Raw genomic sequence first — 24,493 nt, 5'->3', positions numbered from 1 at the left:
ATGGATGCATGGATTGTTGGATTGTTGGATGGGTGGATGGGTGGATGGATGGATGCATGGATGGATGCATGGATGGATGGATGATCTTCCAAGTTTTTGCCAAACAGTTGCATTGTTCATTTTACCTAAACATGGACAGAGAAAGTCAAAGATATTTCCATGAGATTTGTTCTTTTTTATTTTATAGAGTTTTAAAAAAAATAAAACTAAAGTAAAGACCAGAGTGATAGGATGTAAAACCAAATTAAAGAAAGGTCATTGTGATCTTTATTATTCTTTCCTTCACCAAAGTTTTTCTGCACTCAGCGCAAATTTCTGCAAAAGCTTTGAATCTTTGTCTTTATATCCTGTCCAAGGTTCATTTGTCACTCTCCTTTGGTTCATTGAGTGTACTCGCCCATAATCCAGTAGTAATCATTAAATATTCTGCTGTAATCTAGTCAGAGTAAATGACTACATTACAGTCATCTAGTGACTCATAAAATGTCTTAAAATACAGCACATTTTCAAATTCCACCTATAAGGAGAAAAAAACTATTAAAATAAAACTAGTCTTTAAACATCCTAATTAAAAAATCTTTTTAATGGTTATATTGTCCACATGTGTGCCATGCAGAACCTGCTGTACGTGACCAATGAAAATGGTTCAGTGTGAGATAGTCAGCTGATGTGCCAACATTTCCATAAAAAGGAAAAAAAAAGGCAGATCTAAGCTATTTGCTAACATAATTAAAATGCAGCTCAAAAGTTTTATTTTTTGAGAATCAGCAGGTCCTCAGATCAGCTGATGTTAGATGCTGACAGGAAATAACACAGTGGTGACAGTTTGGTTTGATTATCATCCTTATCCTGCCGAAAATGTCTCCTGTGAATGCAAAGGATATTGAAGCAGTTATATTTCTTTGTCATTTTTATCTCTCATTTTGACTTTTACTTAATAGGTATACCAGTCCACAAAATTATTATACCAAAAACTGTGAGACTGCTATAAAATTTGATAAAGATAACTGTATTTCACACATGATCAATTTAATTCATCATTGCTCAAACAAAACAAGAAATATAAACATGATGATTCAGGAAAAATAATTATTTTTTAAGCAAATTCTAATATGTACTGCAAGAGAGTACATATACTGTGTTCAAGCTTTCTGCAGCTTAAAATCTCATGCTTTGTGGTTCGAGAAGAGGTTGAAGTTGATCATGTAAGCAGGTAAACAGACTCCTTGTCTCTGAGTTTTTCGTCTCAGCAGCCAGAGCAGTGAGTCAGGCACCAACTTCACCACTATGTTGGCTGGACTCTTTCTTTTCCTGTTGCACATCAGTGGAAAAGCACCACACGGGTGGAGGAGAAACATATGGGAAAAGCAACGCTTGAGTCTGGACTATAAAAAGCCCGTCTGTCCAGGTTTTGGCCTGCAGCCAGGCAGCAGCAGCAGAGACGTGTTAGACCAGGGGAAGCAGGCAGACACACTTCATAAACTCTACACTGAGCCTAATAAACTCCCTGAATGTCATTTCGTAGGGGAGTTGTAAATTAGTTAAATAACAGCTTTGTATGGGCTTCACACGAGGACTTTAAACTGTACGTTTGGAGACAATCTGGACTTTGGGACAGGAGTCGTCATATAAAGAGGAACGGAAAGTTAGTTTTATCTTATAGTGACAGGAAGCAAGGCTGAGGCCATGGCCACATGGAAAACAGTGGGCGCTCTCCTGCTAATGCTGCACACTGGTAAGAATTACTTCTTAAACCGAAAATAATGTAAAAACAAAAATTGTCTAAGGGGTTTGGTTTTTTTTACATCCTTGTTAGTTCAGCCACTTGGTTTGTGTAAATATTCTGTGAATTACTTGAGAAATCTTTGAATTTACAGCCATTGCTTCAACAGAAAATATTTACAAGTAAATATAAATTCAGTTTGCGTTTTTAAGAGAATTAAGTAAACTAGATATTTTAAAAGATGAGTAAAAGAACAAGGACAATTCATTGCAATAATAATGATACAGTCAAGAGTTCTGATCAAAAGATTAAAAAAAGATAAAACATACCAGGAAAAAAATGGTTTGATAGAGAAAAATGGCAAGTTTTACCAAATTTATATCAAAAGTTCAGTTTTTTCCTATTTTTGTTTTTTCTTTTTTTCTTGCAATCTCACCTTTGCATCCTAACCCGCACCCCCCATGTGGGGGAAAAATGTGTCTGAACATGAACAGTTTGAAGAGAAGCCATTTTCCCACATGTGGAGCTATCCTGAAATATTTCAGATATTTTCCCGATGACATCTTTGAACACAAATTTTCACAACATGAGCTGCAGACCACCTGTAGACATTGTCACAAATAATTGTTTCAGAGCTTGTCTAATTACACACACACAAATGAAACACATTTCTCAGTGTTTTGCCAGAGCTCCATCAGATGGTGCACCATCTCAGATCCCGAGCAGAAGAAATGTCAGGCCATGTCACAGGCTTTTTCTGAGGTCTCCATCCGGCCGCACCTCAGCTGCGTTCAGGGCCCGACATCCGAGGGCTGCATTCAGAAACTGCAGGTGGGATCTGAATAACATGGACTTTAAATAAACCTTTGCCATCTTCAGTTTGAATTTTTTACTGTTATTTTCTAAACTAAAATATCTGACTTGTTGTAAAAGTTGAAGCATGTTGAAAATGTCATTTAACTTTAAAATTTTTTGTAGTTTAGTAAATATTTGTTCTTTATCACAAAAAGTAATTGAAATAAACAGCTGCAATGTTTTACTTTGATTAGTGGTTGAGCAACACTTTCCTAAAATATATGTTCCTTTTTATTTAATTATTTTTTTATATATCATGAGTCTGTATATCCCCCCAAAAAAATGTAAGATGATTTCTATATTACTTTGTGTCTCTACAGAAAAATGAAGTGGATGCCTTGTCCATGTCTGCCACAGACATCTACAAAACAGCAAAAAGCACCAACTTCAAGATGGCTGCGAGTGAATCGAAGGCTGGAGGTGAGACTCGACATTTGACTCTCTGTGATATTAGCTGATAAGATTTAAATGCTTGTTTCCCATTTATTATAATCATCAGCATGGCTCAAAAAACTACCTGCGAGAAATCAGAATCACTGTGATTCAAGATCTTACCTTATTTTAGGAAAATTTAAACTTCCATTTCCTAAAACAGCTGGAGCGCGAGGTTAATTTTGATTAGATTTATTTGATTTCATTTTACATTCCTTTTTCTTTTTCTTTTGTTTAGCTCATGGGTTGAAAGATGCTAGCAGTGAATGACTTTGTTTCAGTAGCTAACCTGATATACAGCTGTTTTTCAAACAAAATAACAATATAGAATCCCTTTTATACACTTTAATAAATTAAGAAACATCGCTCTGAACCCGTTATCTTTTTGTTTTCCCCAAAAAAGAATTTCTTCACGTTGTAAAGATAATCTGAGGATGGTAAAATTCAAGAAAAGTAATTAAATTATTTTTTGTCTATTGAAGCTTTTATGTGATCTTATGTGCTGAATAATTATTGTAGATACTGTATGATAACTTTACTACATCATGTAGGGCTTTTATTTTTTATCAGAAAAGATAATGGATTTTGTAGATTGTGATGACCTAGTTAATTATAGATAAGATGGAAAAAGTGGAGGCAAGCACTTTCTTAGTTATGACACGTTACCTTGACTATTATCACTGTCCACAAGTGGAACATTTCTTAACTGGAGTTGGAAGCTGGACATTGATCTTCCAGATAGTTTTCATTCCCTGATGATAAGAGTGCAGAACCAGAGGTACTTTATACTGTAAGGCAGTGTTTGATTATGTGCTTTTTATTTTGTTTTTGTTTTATTTGTGTTTTTTCCAACAGATACTAGCTCCTACTATGCAGTTGCTGTTGTGAAGAAAGCAAACTCTGGCATCAATATTCACAACCTGTCTGGAAAGAAGAGCTGCCACACGGGGAAAGGCCGAACCGCCGGCTGGATGATGCCTTTAGGTTACCTCATAGATCAGGGCTACATGTCTGTGATGGGCTGTAATATTCCACAGGGTAGGAGAAATAATGGCAACATGATTCATTTAGGGATAAAAAGCCATTAATGTTTCCTGTTTTAAAAGTGTTAAATAACACTGCTGTCTCCATTTGTCCCTCATCTGCCTCACTGCTTCATTTCATTATAAGTGTTCAACATTTTTGTTGAATGCTGCACAAAAATATAAAATTCAAAGAAAATAAAACTATGCACAATAAGTTTAGTTTGAAGGGCAAAAACATTTTTAAATACCTTTTTTCTAAAGAAATATAACAACTATAAAATGATTGGAAAAGGTAATAAAAACCATTAAACCACATTAACGAGTTGAACATGTTTTATAAGATTAACATTAAGTAAAAATGGAGAATTGTAAATTAGATAAGATTGTAATGTTTACTTGTTTTTCCATCAGCAGATAAGAATAATTATGATTTTCTTGTTATGACAGCTTATTTAGTCTTATTTTGACAGTTAAACTGAATTTGTGGAGAGGATTGTGGAACATTAACTGAAGCTGAGATATTGAGTTAAGATCTGGCTCACATCACCCTGTGCACATTTCTTTCATGCAAAGTTTTCAGACAGAGTTACAAAACTATCTTGTGGAAGATAAAATGCCACTACTTTAGCAAGTGTGTATTTTTACTTTATACATGTTTAGCATTTACGTAACATACATAATGATAAAAGTTTGTTCTGAATCAGGTGTTGCAGATTTCTTCAGTGCGAGCTGTATCCCTGGAGCTAACCAGGAGGGTGACCCTGCGTCTCTGTGCGAGCTGTGCAAAGGAGATGGCAAGGGACAGCACAAATGTGAGATGAGCAACAATGAGATGTACTACAGCTACGAAGGAGCCTTCAGGTAACGTTTACATGAAAGATGAATCATGTTGTTCCATGTTGTGTTATGTTTGGCTTTATTTTACACAAAGCAGACAATTTAGCATAAATGTCCTTTCTTCACAAAGGAATAAAAGCACTTTGCTGAGTTGAAATTGTGCAAATGTGCATTTAAATTTTTATTTTTGGCTTTGCTCTTCATAGGTGTTTGGCCGAAGATGCAGGAGAGGTGGCTTTCATCAAACACACAACTGTCGAGGAAAACACTGATGGTGACATCTCACTCATAATAGCTTCTTTAGTAAATAAAATAACTAGTAAATTATTCATTCAGTTGTAGTCACAGCTGGACCCGTTGTTTTTATCCTCAGGTCGTGGCCCACCTTGGGCTCAGAGCCTGAACTCATTGAACTTTGAGCTGTTGTGTCGTGATGGCACCAGAGCTCCTGTCTCTCAGTGGAGAAGGTGCCATCTTGTTCGTGTCCCATTTCGTGGTGTTGTTGTTGGCAGTGGCATCACACCCTCTGTGGTCTTCAACATGCTGAATGAAGGTCTGGTATGTGCAAATTCTATGTGTCAAGACCCTCAGACAGAAGGGCTGTGCATTCACTAAGCAGCAGATCCTGGTAAAGCTTTAGGTGTAAAAGTCTTCACTCTGCAGGTGTGATAAGACATCCTCACTAGTTCTTCCTGTGATGCATATTTTAAGAGTAGCCTCTTGCTTTCAGGAAAAGTCTGGCTTCAACATGTTCTCTTCTGCGGAATATGGCGGAGGAAGTCTTCTTTTCTCCGACTTAACCACCAAGTTTGAGAAGTCTGAGTCAGACGACCCAAAGATGTGGATGAGCAGCAACTATTATAATGTCATGAGAGCCATGGACTGTAAACCTGCAGGTGAATGCTCATTTAAAACTAAACATGTCTGTCTAAAGAATTTTGAACTCCTACATTTAAATATGTTAAACATTTGAAGAGCCCAGTTAAATGTGACTAACTTCATGACTCCGTCTTTATAACAGATATTCCCAGTGTTTTACGCTGGTGTGTGTTGGCGAGCAATGAGCAGCAAAAGTGTGCTGACATGAGTGTGGCCTTTCAAAGTAAAAACCTTACTCCCCGTATTGCCTGTGTACACGGAGACTCTTTGACTGACTGCATGAAGAGAATTAAGGTAACACATGCTGTTTAAACATATAAACATGCATGGCCTCATAGAAAATAGATGTAATTATATTTTTGTAGCTGTTCTCATTTTTTTACTTGATTTGACTGTTGCGTAGGACAATGAGGCTGATGCAATTACCCTGGATGGAGGCTATATCTACACAGCAGGCAAAGACTATGGCTTAGTTCCTGCTGCTGCTGAGAGCTACACAGGTAAAAACAAACAGGTGTGCAAACAAATGTGGGTTTCCAGTCTGTTTAGAGGCAATACAATCCCAAATTGTATTTCCTTTCTAGATGACCGTGAAGGTTCCTCATACTATGCGGTCGCAGTGGTGAAAAAGAGCAGCACTGACATCCGTAACCTTGACGACCTGCGTGGCCTTCGTTCCTGTCATACTGGATATGGTCGCACGGCTGGCTGGAACGTTCCGGCATCAATTCTGATAGAGAGAGGACTGATCCGCCCTGAGGGCTGTGAAATTCCCCAAGGTTGGTGTGAGTGTGTGTGAGTGTGTGTCACAGAGGTTTGACTTCAAGTGTGCATGTAAATTCATGAGACCAGTTTTAAAATGCATTATTAGACTTTTTAGCTTTATGCTCTTTCAAATAAATGATTTTAAAATGTACAAAATTGGAAAATTTGTTTTTCAAATAATCAATTTTTTCAAAAGAATTAAAAATATACACACAAAAATGTAAAAAAACAACTATTCAAAAAATTGGATAATAATGTTTTACTAAAATTGTTTTTTTTAGTGAACTTCTACTAAAAAAGTTTTTTCCTATCCTAAACTTTGAACTCTTTGAATCAGTAAAATTTAATTGTCTTTCTGATCATATATCTATTTAAAGTAAACACTATAAGAGACAATATTCGGCATTAGTTTAGATTAAATCTGCATTTTTTCCCCTTTGTTAGTCTTTTGTGTAGATCTTCTTTCATTTCACATACTGACAGACACCACACAATACTTTACTAGACTAAGAAAATTTTGGTTATTTATTTTCCTACTTGAAGCTCATTCAGAATCAAAAGTGTTACCACGTATTTCTGTCACTGATCTCAGAACTGTAAAATCCTTGGAGTGACCACTTTCCTCATCTTGAGCTGCCCTTCAGGCTCCGACTTTGTCTTTTTTTGTCTTTCACGACGTTAAGCGGTGGGAGGATTCTTCAAACAGAGCTGTGTACCCGGCGCCAATCAACCCAGTTTCCCTGGCAACCTGTGTGATCTGTGTGTGGGAGACAGCAAGGGACAGGATAAATGTGAGAAAGGAAAGGACCTGTATGATGGATACAATGGAGCCTTCAGGTACTAAAAATACTCCCATTCAATTGTCGGGATGCCAAAAGGAACCTCGTTCTGCTCATTCACCTCCTTGATCTGTCACCAGGTTTTTATTCGGTGCTTAGCCTGGTTCTTACATTACAACATCTATAAACCTCAGTGATCGTTTATGGAGAGGAAGATAGTGAAAGAATCACAGATAGGAGTGCAGACCATTTCGCTGATGCATTCTCTGTACTGATGATTAAACTGAGCATGAATTATATTTATTTAAGCTTTGGAAGTGAAACCAAGTCATGTAACTCTACATTAGGACAAAATGAATCAAATAATACCAAAAGCTGACAAAAATCTCCTCTCCTGTCACAAATTTACTCTTTTTTGTTGTTCATTCAGGTGTTTGGCCAGTGGCGATGGAGACGTTGCTTTTGTCAAGCATTCCACCGTCTTCCAAAACACTGATGGTAAGATGGTTTTCCTCCAAGATTTCTTTTTACATGCCTCCTAAATCTGGGAATTAACAGATTGTCCTTGTTCAGGTCATTCATCTGAATCCTGGGCTGTAAACCTTAAGTCCAAAGATTTCCAGCTGCTGTGTGCCCAGAACACTAAAGCTGAAGTGTCCCAGTACAGATACTGTAACTTGGCCAGAGTGCCTTCTCACGCTGTAATGGTCCGACCAGACACCAACATCCATGCCATCTATGGGCTCCTGGATCATGCACAGGTGAGACTATTTATAAGCAACTTTGATATGTACAAGAATGAGTGAGAAACTAATCAGAGATGTGGGATTATTGTTCTCAGTGATCTGATGCTGAGGGATTCATTAGTAACTTCTATTAAGCATTTCAGACAGATGAGCTATGAATGAATTTTAACTTTTGTTTTACAGGTTTGATAAGAGGAAATCAGACATAATCTCTAAAATAGAACTTACTTCTGTTGGTCATCCTGGTGATTCCTGGTTCCTCTTTATTTTTTTATCTGCAGGCATATTTTGGGAGTGATACAGGTTCTGATTTCAAGATGTTTGACTCTAAGGACTACACTGGCACAGACCTCATTTTTAAAGATTCCACTCTTCGGATGGTGGGAGTTGGTGACAAAAAGACCTACGAGGAGTGGCTGGGTCAGGGCTACATGAACTCACTGGTTGACATGGACTGCAACTCATCGAGTGCAGGTAATGGAAGCTCTTCAGCTCACTTAAAGTAACACTCAATAATATGCTGACATCTGACTTTTTATTTTATTTTACTTGCAGTGGTCTCATCTGTGTGGCTGCTGCTGATGGCCCTGATGAGCACGATTCTGGCCAACATCTAGTTAAAGAAGTGACACCACTTTTTTCCTATTAATTTTAGCTCTTTAATTCCTGTTTCCCTTCACTGACCGACATGTCTTATTCTTCTCTTATTGTTTTATTGACACATAAATGCTGAAGTTTTACCTGATTGCTGTCTAGTTGACTCACACATCCAGTAAAGTGACTGATGACATCATGCTGGAGCTACCTTTTTATTTAAACAGTGCTGCTCTCAAAGCAAATAAAACAACATGTACTTTGGCAGAGACTTGAGTTAGCTAAATTTTAACCGGTGTGATAAAGATGGAAGGTGTTGTTGCCACTTTGTTTACGGAAGGTGAGCTGCCATATCAGTGTGTATGCTGCCACCTGTTACATTTCTTGTGCACCACTGCCTTAGTTGTTAGTATGACTGTAAAAAAGGGGTGAATTCAGCTGAAATGCAATATTTGTTAAAAACTAGTTATCTCATGTCTTCTGACCAAAACAACTCACTTCAGAAAAAACAAAAAACTTCCTCACTCAAGCTAAGCTGTTCTCATCATTCTGCTGCTTGATACCATTTCGTTTAAAAGTGTTGATTGATGTGTTTTCCTGTCTTGTTGAGAGATTTATTTTTATATGAAGCTCAGGTGCCATATCAGTGTATATGTACTGACTCATGCTGTCAGATAATGATGCCTTCTCTTCCTTCTGGTAGAGATGTATTTCTATGTGAAATTAATAAATGTGACTAATATTTAGTTGCCAGACCAGTGTGTCTGCATAAGTATTACTGCTTAAATTGCTGACCGTCTGTACTTGTCTGAATTAAATAAACCTGTAATGCAAAACACATTTTATTAAGCTAATCTTTATTATTCATACTGTTGATATTAGTTTTCTACAAACATTTCCTTTCCTGTATCCTGTGTGTCAAATTAATTGTATGGCTGAATGTTTTTATTGTTAGACTCTGGTGTTCCCATCCACCCATGTTTCTCTACAGCATTAAGTTGTTTTTGTAATTTTTTATTCTATTGATAAAAAAAGCAAGAATTTCTTAAAAACATACTTGCAAATTCAAAAATCTGCTGGTGTTTTCATGGACTAAAGGATCAGATGGACAAAAACTCATGTCAACTTAACAACGCTACATATAAAATATGAAAAGTTTCTTCGCTTATTTCTTTTTCTCCATTGTTAAGCTTGGAGCATGACATGATGTTAGGCTGCAAACACAAGTTTTATAAATTCAAGACAGTTTGTTTGTCTGTTTGTTACACAGAGTCCATAAACCAACTAAACTTAAAGTGATATTTGAAATTTAGACTATTTATTTATACACTGAAGGCAGGTGAATTCATACTTTATATACACACACACGTCATAAATTTTCAAACGTGTATATTTGTACAAATAAAATGTATTTTACAGGAGCAAGCTTGTTGGTAAGACTGGTGTCATGACATACTTACAGTATTTCACAATGGAATAGGTTAACAGAAAAGGTAGATTTTTTATTACTGAATATTGTGAAAACAGTTCCTGGAGGGGATCCGAGGTGTTTAAAAGGTTTAGCAAATCTAGAAATAAAAAAGTGCACTCAGTTTATCCACACCAGTCGTCTAATTTTCCATAAATGTTCTCTGAGAAATAAAAAAACAGTGAGTTTATATCTCAGACCACATCATAAAAACGACTTGTCCACATTATTTCCAACCACCGCCGTTTAAGGCTGTTTAATACACTGTCCATCCAGGAAGGTTCTTCTTGCATCAATTTGTCCCAAACTTGAAGCTGCACCTCCACAATCATCCAGTCCTCCTTATTTCTTGATCTGCCTGGAGCCATCCTTCCATCCCTCCTTCACCTCCTTCACAAACGTCTCCCGGACTCTCCGGAGGCGGCCGCTCACCTCCTGCATGTCACCGGGGACTTTGCCGGCCTCTTCCCGGACCTGCCGCAGGGTCTGGGACCGCAGGACCCGCTCCGAGGTGTCCCGGCCGGCGATCTGAGCCTTGGTGATGGCGTAAGCTGTGATCTGGGCCGCCCTGCGGATCGGACGAGACTCGGCCAGCTTCTCGACGACATGGAGGTTGTTGACAAAGTAAGCTAGCATGCGAGAGAGCATTTTGTCCACCGGTGTCCGACGAGGGTTTCCGGTTCTGTCCTGTAACGAGAGAACTGTTGTTAATAATTTATGTACATATATGTATCTACTGTTGCTATGCTTATATGTAAATAAATGTGTATATCAATATAAATAAACATACAGAGCTTACTTCAGGTGAGCCAAACGACCGCTGTAAATGTCATCAAGAGAAGGTTCTTCTTCGTTGAATATTTCCGCCGGTTGGTTTCTATGGAGTTTCTCTACCGTCCCCTGCTGGATTTACTTAAAATCGCATTTTATTAAATTATTTTTAAAATCACACAAGGGAAAAAGTGAATCTATGATGCTACAATTTATTCTATCATTCAAATGTAAACAGAAAATCTTTTTGCAAATATTTTTTTTATTATTTCTGTACCTTCCAACTGTATGTTAAAAGATGAAGTCCAGTTCCTAGCATGATTACATATTTAAACTTTTGCACATTTGTAAGTGGTTAAAAATGAAAGAATGATTTCCCCCCCCTTCACATTTATATCAAAATCAGTTTTAATGTGAGGATTCAAACATGGTGGATTAAAACTTATTGAAACAGTAAAACTGAGTCTATTATTATTAATGTTTTTTTTTATTTTTAATCAGAAATTACATTGCCACATTCATTGAGACAAATCTATTCACTCAATTGAAATGAGTTTATTTTTCAATCTAACCAGATTTTTTCTTATCCTGTTAGTATATTGTGTGGAGTTGTTTTCCAGCCTAAATAAACAAATTTAGGTTTGTAACCTATAGCTGACCTCAATGTTTTATAAATGTTTCTTGCAGGACTTGTCATCTGTGCCTCAGTTAAATTATGTATTTATGTATTCTCTTCACACCACATCCCCAAAATACCTAAATTTGTTAACTTTTTTCTTTTTTTAAATTTCATTTTAACCACTCTTCCTTGTGTCAAACATATAACAAGGTTTTTATTTAATTCTTAAGTCATATGACCAAGGTTTCCGATCAATCCACGCTTTTTGGGTTGTTTCAGATGTTTTCTCCGGACTCTTTAGGAGGTAACACCACCCGGTTAGCTACATCCGTTTGTTTTGTTTGCTCATTAGTCATCGGTAACGATTTTTCCAGCTCCATTTCCTTCTTCATTTTCAAAAAAATTGCATTTTCGTTCAGATCGCTGAACTAAATCCCAGACTTTTGTCTTTATCTTTCCGCCAGCAGACCCTGAAGTCATGCGGCTCTTCCTGCTGGTTGCCGTGGCGGTTCTGTCTCTGGGCCCGGCGGCGGTGAGCGGAGGGGAGAAGAAGAAGCTCCAGATCGGCATCAAGAAGCGGGTGGACAACTGTCCCATGAAGTCCCGCAAAGGGGACGTGCTGAACATGCACTACACCGGCAAGCTGGAGGACGGCACCGAGTTCGACAGCAGCATCTCCCGGGACAGACCGTTCACCTTCACCCTGGGAACCGGGCAGGTGATTAAAGGCTGGGACCAGGGCCTGCTGGGCATGTGTGAGGGCGAGAAGAGGAAGCTGGTCATCCCCTCTGAGCTGGGCTACGGAGACCGGGGAGCTCCCCCGAAGATCCCCGGAGGAGCCACCCTCATCTTCGAGGTGGAGCTGCTGAGCATCGAGAGGAAGGCTGAGCTTTGACGAGAGGAAAGTAAGTTTTTACAAATATGCGACCAGAGGATTATTTCCTCTCGTTCAAAACTCTAAATATAACAGCACAGACTTTTTCTTTTTATAGTTTCTTTCAAACACCACCTGAATGTTCCCTGAAGTTGTGCAGCAACCCAACAACACTTATACTGAATACCATATTTGTTTTATTAAAGTAACTTGTTTTATATGCATGCAATGAAAATAAAACCTTTTGTGTTTTCTGCATGAGTCCTTTTTTCTCCAGACTCATCCACTCGTCACAATTTTGATATTTTATCAACCTGAGAAACTGGATTGGCAGTTTTGTGAGGGGTGGCGTACACCGAGTCACCATTTGTTTGTTTCATTTGGTGTTTTTTTTTTTTTTTTTTGGTGTCTAACACATTATTGACACTGTTAGGTCCTCATCTTTGAAGCTACCTCACAAACCAAACCTAAACATTTTCATGTTTTCTGATTTAATTTAGTTTTGTTTTTTTATCTTTCAGGTTCCAAGAGGTGTTGCTGCGTCAAACAGAGCCCATCTGACGTTTTTACCAAGAGTTCAAGCAGAATCTGGGAGTAGAGTCGTCTCCGCTCAGCAGAGCCTCTGTTCTCTTCTGACTGGCGTTGCCTACGATGATCTGATGTTTTGAACTTTGTCTATTACGATAGAACAACTGATGGTTTGTCCCTGCTAAACACAAGGACATTTAACGTTCAGTGGCTCAGTTCAGATTACTTGTTTTCCAGGTCCAATCATGACACCATGCCCGTTTTAAAGGTTCATTCACATGCTGACATTCATTTTGTGATAAATATTTTACATTCAGTTAGTCAAAAGTGAAACGGTGCAGATTGTGATAATGATTTTTTTTACTTGTAGTATTTGAAATACGACAATAAAATGATGATCTTGTGGTTACCTTTGAAGTTCTTGTGGTGGTTATTTTTGTAGCTTGATTTTCAGGTCATTTGTTTGTAACTTTGGTCTTTTAATATGACCTGTCAACTGATTGCTTAATTAAAATAAATAAATAACATTTTTAAAGTATTTTTAGTAAATTGAGCAGGGTATGTGGCATTATGGTAACACATATATAAATAAAGGAAGTTTAAGCTTAACTAAAATACTTGTTAATACAGTCATAAGACAAACCAAGAACATTTTACAACTTATATGTCTTGCTTTGTTTCATTACCAAAATTAAATCTAAATAATCTTGTATTATATGCAAACGTATTGACCAATAATTTGACATAGTAACTTAACTTAAAACTGTCGAAGTGTGGGAGTAGTGTGGTCAGCAGCCAATAGCGAGGCTCCACACACTCAAACACCGGGTTGTGGCTGACTGCAGTGAAGCATGTCATGTGATTTTCAGTTTCTTCACACATCAGATTTTGTGCAATCGTTTTAGGGTATTTCTGTTTAATTTGAAACATTCGTATTCACACTATTATATATAAATTGTTTTTGTTATTTTTTTTTTTTTGATTGTTTTGTTGCAACATGCAATAAAAAGAAAGAAAGAAAGATTAGTGAACGACTAACCGAATCGGATACCAACAGGCGGCGCTGTCAAGAAAACTCGTGGTGTACCAGTAGGTGGCGGTAATGCACCAAATTCGTTGTTTGCCAACCGCCAATAAAAATTAAAAAAGAAGAAAAAGAAGAAGACAACTCGTAGTAGTTGACTTTTTCCACCCGGAGCCATTTATCAGACGGACAAACCGGAAGCGCTCAACCGGAACCTGTCCGCGCTCTGGCTGCGACTTTTTTGTAAATCTTATCCACAATGTCTGCTAAACTAAACGCTTTGAATAGTGATTCTTACACCGAGATCAGTCAGTACAGAGATCAGCATTTTAAGGTCAGTGAGTAGAAAGCTCTTTGACTGTAATGTGAAGGTTTATGTTGCTAAAACTGGTAACAAACGTTAGCATCAAACGGTTCAGGCTTTGATTGAATTAGTTTTGAAGCTACATGCTATGCCTGAGTTTTTAAATAGCCCCATACCTATGCTTTTTATTTTTTTCACAGTTACAGAGAAATTAATTGCAAGTATTTAAAGATACCGGATATTTGTTGAAATTGTTGGTCGGAGAAACATCACGGCTAGCTCAACTGCTTTAAATACACCAGATTGTTTGTTATAATTATTAGTTTCCATCGTTTCAACTTTTAAGCTTAAAGTAATTTGGATTCAGCTGATGTAAAGTAATGTTGTTATTTTACTCTTATCAAATAATTATTAGATTTGTGTGTAAAAACAAGACCTAAAACAAGATTAACTCAACTTCTTTTATAAAATGCTGTCTTCTTGTTGGTTGTGGTGGGAATATCTGAGTATATCGGGTTCCTATGAACAGCTTTTACTCACTTCTTTATGCTACTTTTGTTTCAGGGTAACCGATATGAACAAGAGAAGCTACTAAAGCAGAGCAACACTTTGTATGTCGGGAACCTGTCCTTTTACACCACAGAGGAGCAGGTAAGAGCTTTACTTAAAATCCAGCACCAGCTTCATTGGGTTGAGTTGAGTTCACTTGTTATTATTTCATGGTAAGGTGACAGAAATAAAAAAAAAATGTATATTTTTATGTTCTATGACTTCTCCACAAAGACCTTTTTGAGCATGTCATAACTTTGAGTTCATTATTTACAGCCAGATACAGACTTTTTATTGGTTTGTGTTGCCATTAAGATATGTTGGAAATCTTTAAAAATATTTTGTGAATGCATTTCTTTAACTTGTTAACAGGTACACGAGCTGTTTGCTAAATGTGGCGACGTCAAGCGCATCATCATTGGCCTGGATAAAGTTAAGAAGACTGCCTGTGGATTCTGCTTTGTTGAGTATCCTTTTAAATACATGACTCAAACTAGAAAAAGCCATTAGCCTGGCTAGTAAGGATCCAGTTTACTTTGTAATAATATGAACTTGATTGCAAAGTGTGTGTGGCACGCCTGAGCTGCTGCTCCAGATATTACACACGATTGGACGCGGAAAACGCCATGCGCTTCGTTAATGGTACACGGCTGGACGACCGTATCATCAGGACAGACTGGGACGCGGGCTTCAAGGAGGGCAGGCAGTACGGTCGCGGCAAATCTGGAGGACAGGTGAGAATTGTGGTATTCATTCAGCTGTGAATAAAAAAATAAATAAATAACCCCCGACATTAAACTTTTTCCCATTCCTATTGAGTACAAAATGTCATGACGCATATATATTTATTTTTTTCAAACAATGTAAGGGAAAAAAAAGAAATGCTGATCTAATCCAATGCTTCCTGCTTGTGTCAAACTGAAAATGTGTTTTTCTAGTTGTATTGTCATTAGAAAGCTGAACTGTAGTTTTAGAGATATTTAACTTGATAATTTAGTAGTTTTTAGTCTGTCTTTACAACCAATTCTAACACTTGAAAACGAGCCTGTTAAGACACATATCCGTTGCCATATTTAAACAACACTCAGTCTGTTTTACTTTTCCTTTATGTTTATGTGTACGTGTAGCTGATGTGTACTTATTGCTACTTGTGGTGCTCCGTCTTTCTTGTGTAGGTGAGAGATGAGTACAGGCAGGACTACGACCCAGCCAGAGGTGGCTACGGTAAGCTGGCTCAGCAACATCGAACCACAGAAGGACGCAATTCTTTTTAGACTCGGTTCCTCCAGCAGTCTGCTTGGACTGCAGAGTGTTTGTTCTGAATTGGAAAATACCAACAAGCTACAACATCCTACCAGACTCTTAAAAAAGGGAAGGGAAAAAACACCGTGGACCAGAGGACCACTGGATATGAAAACTCAAGATGGACAACTTGGACACAGTCACCAAAATACAATAAGAACAGCCAAAGTGGGCTCTGTTCACGGTTCTCTGATTTAAGATCTTGTCCATCGTAGCACAGGCTGGAAAAATTTAAAACACATAAATATAATTCTTTCCTTTTTGGGGGGTTTGACAATAAACTCCTAAAAACACATGCTGATTAATAATTTCATTGAGTCTTTCTGTGTATTTCAAATAGGAATTATTAGAAACACTGAGTTTATTTTAATTGGTTTACTTGAATGAAAGATTGTCACAGATGATGTATGCATTTTTTCCCTAATAAAATGTTCTTTTTTTTTTATTTTAGATATTTTGACTAGAGATTGTTTTTGTCTATTTCAAATTAGGGGTGGGACACGTTCACACTTTAACAACAGCAGCAAGAAACTGAATTTTTTTGGCACAGCTTTCTCCATAAATAGCATTTTTCTCCGTGAGACCTTTATTATCATGTTTGAGTCATAAAGCTGATGTCTGTAGACAGTTTACTTGTCTAATCTCCTGTTGTGAATTGTCGATTTTGATTTTTAAGGCTTAAAGTGTTAAGCCTAGAAATTAAGCCACAAAATCGCTTGTTTGGTGTATAGCTAATTTATTGAAGCCATTGGGGTTTATTTATCTGCACATTTTTCCTTTATGTTAGGATTTGTTTAGTTATATGTCTCTGTTTTCAACTCAGTTCTCATTCTGCTGGATAATTGTTCAGGGCTCTGTTCTTTGTAAAGAAGATGTCGGTTTTAATGAGCAGTGATGATGCTGAGGTGAAGTTTGGAGCAGAGGAGAATACTAAAGTGAACTTTTTTTTTTCTTGTGTTCAGAGACATAATTCATGAAATCAGTGCAGCAGTGAACAGATTATGTTTTTGGAGTCCTGTTCTCTGAAGCGCATTTTAAAACTGAACACAAGATGGCAGGAGAGGAGGTGGAGTTCCTTGGAATAATCAGAGTAACCAGTCTGGCTCTCAGTGAAATAAAACATAATTAGATTAGAGATCGTCGCTCACTACTTCACTATAAACACTGTTCTGGACCAAAAAATTCTGGCTTGGAAAGCAGTAATTCAATCTTTTGTTTAAACCTGGGTCGGATCGAAACTTTGAAACAATTATATTTTTGTTTCTGAATCAGTGACGCTTATGACCAAGTAACTTCTTACCTGGAACACAACACAAACAGAACGAAAGTACAAAATGCTGTATGTGCTTGAACCTAACCTGTCGGTGCAGAATAAAACAATCTAAGGCTTGGGAAGGACAAAGCATGTTGTCTCCATCAGGATAAAGCTGCAACGTTTCTTTATGCACCGTTTTCTGCAGTGCACTTGTTTGGCATTTGATGCAGCAAGTTGCTCTGTTTTCTAACATAAGAATAATAATAATAAAGGAAGGATGCAAAAAACAAATCATTTTGCAAAAAAGAACTGATAAAGATGAAATAGTTGGTTCACCTTAATCCAGTAACATTTATGTAGAGGTTTCTTTCTATGAGATGAATTATTTCAAAACAAAATATTCAAATGGTTTGAACAATTTTAATTGGGCTACTTAAAACAAATAATTGAAATAATTTTCAAAGCTATAACCACGTTTTGCCACTCCAGTTGTAGCCAAAAAGAAAACTTTATTGCTTGTGTATAAATCTTTTTTTGTCAAAGGGTGAATAAACTAAACTTGAAGAGTAACACAGATTTAAAGATATGGGTGTTCTGTGTTTATAGACCGCCGTTGGTCTCCTCTGCACAGCTGTAATCTCTGATGTCAGCCTTCTTTATTATATAATGCAGGTGGATCGACAAGCTGAAGCAGCTCGAGATTCAACTGCTTAAAGTACTGTAAAAGGATTTAAATGTGTCCTTCATACTGTGGAAAACCTGTTTATGATCCATAGGAGCTCTCCGTATCCAGATGGTGTGTGTTTATTGTGAGCCTGAGGATTTTTCAATTTTTATGCTCAGGACTAAAATATGGAGCTGACTGAGCCACCAAATGTGCTCTACATGATATAGTTAGTGCAGATTTACATTAGCTATTATCAGTCAGCTACAAACAGTTCAAATGGGGTCAAGTGAGAATTAGACAGACCCAAAGCCAAATCCAGAATTAATGAGACATTATGCTAACAAGCACTGAAATATGGAGAGAAACACCTTCAAATCCCCTTCTTAGTCATGTTTAAAAAACAAATCAGGCAGTCTGTCAGAAGCTTGTAACAAACGATGCAGTGAGAAAATCTCCCCACATAACAATGAAGACTAACAGGTCTCAGTGTTGGCCCTAGAGTGGGCGATAACACGGTCATTAATCTGTGATAAAAGGTGCTTCATGGATAAACAGGCAACTCAAATTCACCTCATTTTGTTCTGGAGCACAACAGAAGAAAATGACACCACATCTGAAGAGAAAAAACTAAATTTGGATTAAGATCAAAGCAGTTAAACTTAAAATCTGCAAGCTGTAATACAAATACCCTAATTGTTTGGGTTTTTTGATTGTTTTATACAGTTTATCTTTAGACACCGGCTGCCTTTTTACTCATTTTCAGTCCAGTCCACCAAACGCTGACCTGTTAGTCATTCAGTCTCAAAAAGGCACCTAGCTAAACAAATAAAGCATGAAAATTACTGAGCAAATAAAAGGAAGGCCTAGCAGTCCATATCGCCCACTGAGTTTCAGACGGAGAAATGATGGGGTTGGAATGTGTTGGGATTGACTGTCAGCTGCTGCCACATCAAATTTAGCACAATGTCTGTAAAATTCAGAGGTATAGCCATTGTTGTGTAGGCTAAGCTTGATTAGCTGTGGTGGCCATCTTGAATTTGGAGGACACTTTAGATGTACTACAGAACCTATAATCCTATTATACCACATTTTAGCTCATTATCTGTAAAACTGACTTGAGTTATAGCCAGTTTTGTGTTTGCTGATTACTTTGCTGTTGCATTTACCTTGAATGCCAAAGTTTTAATAAAATGTATGCCTTGGTTCGAGGGATATTTTGCTAACAGTACAGACAAATGAACACACACTCACAGACTTGAGCGGGCAAAAACAATTTACCTAAAACATTCCCATCATTTTCACAAAGTCTTGGGGTAAAAATGTCCTCCGGATGAAAAGAAATGTACTCATTAAAACAGGTTGTCTAATCAAAGTTAAAGGTGGTTTAACAAAATATTAAGTTTTTAATTTGCCCAGGTCTTCTAGAAGTTTTTAGGTACTTTTTTAATACTAATAACAGTATTTATTAATAGTTTGCGGAAGCTTTGAGACCTCACTATCATTTTCTCTGTGTTGTTCCAGCTGAGAAACCCTGTCTGTCATTTCTGCTGGACCAGCGATGCTCGCAGGTTGTTACAGCTTGAAGGTATTTCAGTGATAAATGTTGCTTCTAATATCATGCTCCACAACACTCTCAATACCCTGCAGCTTTTAGGAGAACTTTACCTCATTCCTGGTGCTCAAACATCGCCACAATACATGTTTCTCTCGCTCATGCACTAAAGATTAATGTCAGTTGAATGAAACACTTATCAGGATGGAGCTTTAAGACGTTTCTGCTTGTAAAACCTTTGATTTTCTTTGGCAGAGTTCTGTTTAATAGCAGTAGACTTACTGTCAAGCTTAAGTTTGAAAATGTCTTTTCCCTGGTTCCTTTGTGCTGCTCTAAGTGGAATTACGTGCAGAAACAACTGTCATACTTGAGCTCCTCTTGCTTGAACCGCAGACTGTCGGTCCCTTTAGTAATAATGTTCAGGCTAATTGAACACAGTTATAATTAAAGGAGAATTTTTCAGTCAGTTTGAATTTTACACAGTCCATTTACTTTCTATGATTGATTCACTTTCTTACTCCCAGTAGCATCACAACTGTCTCTGGCTCCCGAATGCAAGCAGCAGGTAAACACCATTCATGACCCCAATTTCTATCTCTGAGTAAACATTTACAAGCCTCCCATCACTAAAAAATGTAGAAATCACTGGAACGGAGAAAGTATTTGTTTTCCCAGGAATGCTTTTTTTTTTTTTTTAAATCTCAGTTGCAAGTTCTCTTTTTAACTGAGGTGAACCATTTAAACATATGAGATTTAAAGTGAAATTCACTTCACTGTAATTTCAGCAACAGCTTTTAGTTTCATGAAGCAACCCCTTCAAAAACTGAGTTGCTAAATTGCATTTTTTCTAAATGATAAAAATTGATTGTGATACTTGGTGACTTGTTGGTGATTTAAAACTTTGAGAAAAAGGTGAATTTTAAGATGCAGACTCACTAGATGTTTAGTGTCAGCCATGTAGGATCCTATAAATAGCAAAACAAAAAGTGGCAACTTGCAAAAGATTCGAGCTATAGACCTAAATTGAGAAAGCTCTGAGAGACCCACATGAACCCTATTTCGAATAAAAATACTTATTTTTTAAACATGCTTAAAGGCTGCAAGGTCCTGCGACTCGCTAGGAAATTGACAACCCCCACAAATGTTTTGAGATATTTGAGAGACTCCCTCACAAATGTCATTCACAATTTGTTGTCAGTTGTTGCAACCAAGTGAGATACTGACTTAAAGACAAAAAGTTGGTGGCTTTTGTCTGGCAGTTCCTCGCTTGTTCATTTTTAAAGCAATGTCAAAATTGATGAATAAGATATCAATATCAGAACTTAAGAAAATAAACTATTTAAAGTTTTATCTGTCTAAACACTATGAAAATTCTTCTGCTACTTGACTTTATCCAAGCTACGCCCCCACCCCCTGCAGGAATCTTTCTGAACCCAGGAGGAGACAAATTACCGGCCCCACCAGATAAAACTAAATCTGTCGTCAACAAAAGAATCCCTAAAGAATCAAATCAGCTGTGAAACCTTATTTATTTGTCATTGTTTCCTCTTCTCATCCATGAAGATTTGATCAGACAGGAGCTGCTGGTGGGGGGCAGCCTCTCAGCAGGTAGGGGTCCATATTTAATCCCTCAACGCTCCCCGAGATTAGCTAATGATGTCCAGACCCACCTTTCTGCTGACAAAAAAGCAGAATCCTGCAGAGCCAGTGTCATGCACAGGATCATGACAAACATATTGTCAGACTCCTGCTCACGGTACCAGACCTATATTTATCCAGCCCTGAGACGCCTGACAAGGCATCTGTATTTCTGTCACCTGGTGTGGGTGTGTTTGTGTATTTACTGGGCCTTTTCTTTGCTTCAGTTTTTTGAGAAATGTGCAACTAAAAGTCTTGTTTTAGGGGAAGAGAGAAAATTTAGTAATAAATATTATGCATAAAAACATTGTGACTTTCTAAAAATCATTATTCTCTATGATGTTCAGCACATTAATTATTTCATATTGTGTTTCATATGGTTTCATTAGATTTTTATGGCTGCACGGTGTTAGATTGTGTCCGTGCACGTTAACAGTGTAGCTCATTCTGCTGGTTCACTACAGGGCAGGCCTTCAGCTCTGTGGGACACAAACAGGTGTAGATGGCTTACAAAAATAAAAAATAAAAGAAACCAACTCAATGATGAGGTACTTTGTTGGAGCAATCGAGGACAAAAAATATGTCCCAGCTAAAAGATTCCCTCAGCAGAAGAGGAATAAAAACTATTGTGGAAGAATACTATGTTTGGTTGACTGCATCTGATTCACAAAATAAGAAAGAACTGTGACATCAGGAGTTTGTTGACTGGTTTGACAATAGCCGCAAAGTTAAATAAATAATTTTAATTATCAACAAATTAAGCCTTCTAATTGCAAGTACTGTAAGTCTATCAATTCTTACTTCTCTATCATCCAGCGTTGCCAAATAATTTTCAGGACCACAGGAAAACATTTAGAAATAATTTGATGTTATCTTCATATTAAGATACCAGTTTTTTATAGAGAAGTCTCATGTTCAGTGAAAGCCATACACACTTACACTCTCACTGTTTGCCCCCAAGCAAGTCTAATTGTGATGACAGGCACGGTCACCATTATAAGCTCCAATATGAAATTTAATCATCTCATATCAGCTGAACTCAAGCATAAAGGACACAGAGGGGAAATAACCTCATTTTCTATCAATATTCAGAGAGTGAATCGGCAGACACAAAACTGTTGAAAATTTTCGAGTTAGATGTTCTCTGCTTTAATGTTCTTTCTCCCTAATTTCATTCCCAGGATGTGAAATGTAAATGTGAAAAGTAAAACTAAATTTTCACTTACACAAAGGTAAAGACAGTAAGTTAATAAAAATGTAAAAAGCTCCCACTGTATGCTCCAAAACACCATTTCTACTTTACTTTCTTTTTCCTCTCAGCCTGGCAGTCCTACAAAACTTTCCTTTTTGTTTGTACCTTTAATTTCACTATTACTTTTCGTTTGTTCCAAGACCTCTAAGCTGCTGGTATTTGGTTTCACTGTGTGATCACTGAAGCTGTCTGTTTCACTTACATTTTGTGCACAACTTCTTTTCTGTTGCGCTGTTCAGAATTGTGTGCAGATGTGACAAAAATGGGAATTATGGCCAATAAGTTTGCATTCATTTTTTTAAAACTTTATAAAGCTCAACAACCTCAGCTTAAATATATTAGGAGTGGCTATAAGAAGAAACCAAAAATACTTTCTGTGATAAAAACATTTAATAAGATGAGACCACAGGAACCAAGAGATTTGCACGTTTTGATTAATACACTTGCAGAAACTTTTCTTTTTTTTGTGATAACTACTCCAAGAAAAACTGAAAATGACCAAGGAGTCATCATCTAGGTCCCATTTCTCTCCGGTTTGTTAAAGATTGATGCAGACAGTTCAGTTCAGTAACATCCAAAGTGACAAAGAAAAGCTCAAATTAATGTAAAGCTGCAATAAGCAGATTTTTAGATGATCATAAGCAGATCAATCAAGAAAATGTCAGGAGTAATAGACTTCCTTGGTCCATTCTGGAGAGATTACACATTAAACAATAGTTATTGGTTCATTCTTACAACTTATTGTTTATCAAGCTTTAGACACTTACTCTATAACTTATTACAATCACTGTAAAATAAAAAGCCTGCAACCGTCTGAAGGACAGGCAGGTAATTCTGGCTAATAAAGTGCATCCACCAGCATATTACAAAGGAAGGAAGGGACAGCAAAAAGGTCAAGAAGGATTATAAGTTCTGTAGAAACAAGAATTCCCATGACTCAGGAAAAACTAAATGTTTCTCAGCACCTGCAGAAAGCTAACATCAGAGGGTGTACAATAAAAACTGTGACCCTGGACAGGATTAAACGGGCACAGAAAACAGATAGATATACAATATCCCCATTAACAAGTTAATACGAATACAAATGCAAAATTCTAATGCCAACTCTGGATTAATGGCTGACAAACAAAAGATAGACAGAAGCCTTGTTTTGCAGGAAGAATTGCTTTGTGTGTGTGTGTGTGTGTGTGTGTGTGTGTGTTTGCCTTTGCACGAACCCTGTCATAAATTTGAATCTGTTTACACATTAATGGATAGAAAAAGATTCCAATATCAAAGCGAAGCAGTTGTCTGAATAAATGAGACAATAATTGTCACAGATTCCACTGAGACTTTTTTTGTATGTCCACTGAGGCTAACAGCAGGTGAAAAATTAATGAATACAAACACGGGATGGTGTCTGAAGTAGCAGCCTAATGCTGTCTCTTTTATTTCCGAGAACAACTCTTTGTTGACCAGATACATGTTGGGTATAAATATAACACAGTTTAAGGTGAAGCTGGAGTAGCTGGTACAGGAACAAAGCAAGCAGAGTAATTAGTTCAAGGTTCAGTCTACAAAAACATACTGTACATAGTTAAATGTTACATACAGTAAGTCCTGAGGAACAATGTCAAAACTGTAGAGATTAAATACAGTAGTCAGGTATGTGGTAATAGTTGGATTTATTCCAAACATTGTAAGAAATCAGCATAACCACTGGAAGTATAAAACTTTTGTTTTTCAACACACCACCTGCTAAAAAAAGCACTTATTAGCTGAAATAGTATTGTACTTTCTTACAGTTCCACATCGGCACATTTGGGCCACATACTGGTTTGTGTTTGGCACCAGTGGCTCTGTTATGGAACTGGTTATTATGTGAAACAAATGAGGCCAAAATCTCACGAGCTGGATGTAATTTGGGTTATGGCATGCATGTTGCCCAAACGCCATAGTTTTGATGAGAGAATTTTCTCTGTTTGTTTGTTGTATGAGCTAGATGTGATCCAAAGGCCCAAATAAAGTCATATCTGGTGTATGTGACTGTGTTCGAGGAGCCACACTCATCCTGAT

General features: G+C 37.3%; 5 protein-coding genes across 7 annotated transcripts in view; 4 read left to right on the top strand and 1 right to left on the bottom strand.

Moving 5' to 3' along the window:
• The first annotated feature begins 1,439 nt into the window (after positions 1–1,439).
• Positions 1,440–9,475, top strand: meltf (melanotransferrin). Its single transcript, XM_017420569.3, has 16 exons — positions 1,440–1,735; positions 2,400–2,554; positions 2,899–2,998; positions 3,866–4,048; positions 4,740–4,896; positions 5,079–5,146; positions 5,246–5,430; positions 5,603–5,768; positions 5,894–6,045; positions 6,155–6,251; positions 6,336–6,530; positions 7,200–7,353; positions 7,726–7,793; positions 7,869–8,056; positions 8,323–8,515; positions 8,597–9,475. Exons 1-16 carry the CDS (start codon positions 1,687–1,689, stop codon positions 8,656–8,658), a joined length of 2,172 nt encoding a protein of 723 aa, XP_017276058.1. The 5' UTR covers positions 1,440–1,686; the 3' UTR covers positions 8,659–9,475.
• Positions 9,476–9,931: 456 nt separating this feature from the next.
• On the bottom strand, positions 9,932–11,038 carry si:ch211-162e15.3 (NCBP2 antisense 2 (head to head)). Of its 2 annotated transcripts, none has more exons than XM_017420571.3 (2): positions 10,903–11,038; positions 9,932–10,790 (listed from the first exon to the last, which is right to left on the bottom strand). In XM_017420571.3, the coding sequence occupies exon 2, from the start codon at positions 10,749–10,751 to the stop codon at positions 10,446–10,448; it is 306 nt and encodes a 101-aa protein (XP_017276060.1). In that variant the 5' UTR covers positions 10,752–10,790; positions 10,903–11,038; the 3' UTR covers positions 9,932–10,445. The 2 variants fall into 2 exon arrangements, with proteins under 2 accessions (XP_017276060.1, XP_017276059.1); XM_017420570.3 differs by having other exon boundaries at positions 10,894–11,022.
• A 700-nt stretch (positions 11,039–11,738) lies between these two features.
• On the top strand, positions 11,739–13,312 carry fkbp2 (FKBP prolyl isomerase 2). 2 transcript variants are annotated; one of them, XM_017420409.3, is made up of 3 exons: positions 11,739–11,851; positions 11,961–12,398; positions 12,889–13,312. In XM_017420409.3, exons 1-2 carry the CDS (start codon positions 11,773–11,775, stop codon positions 12,386–12,388), a joined length of 507 nt encoding a protein of 168 aa, XP_017275898.2. In that variant the 5' UTR covers positions 11,739–11,772; the 3' UTR covers positions 12,389–12,398; positions 12,889–13,312. The 2 variants fall into 2 exon arrangements, with proteins under 2 accessions (XP_017275898.2, XP_017275897.2); XM_017420408.3 differs by having other exon boundaries at positions 11,742–11,851; positions 11,958–12,398.
• Positions 13,313–14,088: 776 nt separating this feature from the next.
• On the top strand, positions 14,089–16,528 carry ncbp2 (nuclear cap binding protein subunit 2). Its single transcript, XM_017420403.3, has 5 exons — positions 14,089–14,253; positions 14,788–14,874; positions 15,145–15,239; positions 15,368–15,506; positions 15,948–16,528. The coding sequence occupies exons 1-5, from the start codon at positions 14,179–14,181 to the stop codon at positions 16,044–16,046; spliced, it is 495 nt and encodes a 164-aa protein (XP_017275892.1). The 5' UTR covers positions 14,089–14,178; the 3' UTR covers positions 16,047–16,528.
• Positions 16,529–19,522: 2,994 nt separating this feature from the next.
• Positions 19,523–24,493, top strand: part of LOC108238457 (contactin-associated protein-like 4) — an 80,481-nt gene continuing 75,510 nt past the window's right edge. Inside the window, exon 1 of the mRNA XM_017420568.3 lies at positions 19,523–19,581. The gene's annotated coding sequence lies outside the window, so the exon portion shown is untranslated. The remainder of the gene's footprint in view (positions 19,582–24,493) is intronic.

This window comes from Kryptolebias marmoratus, linkage group LG24, assembly GCF_001649575.2.
Source record: "Kryptolebias marmoratus isolate JLee-2015 linkage group LG24, ASM164957v2, whole genome shotgun sequence".
Lineage (NCBI taxonomy): Eukaryota > Metazoa > Chordata > Actinopteri > Cyprinodontiformes > Rivulidae > Kryptolebias > Kryptolebias marmoratus.
Note: the sequence above shows the minus strand (reverse complement) of the source record. Positions and strands in the feature narration are given on the sequence as shown.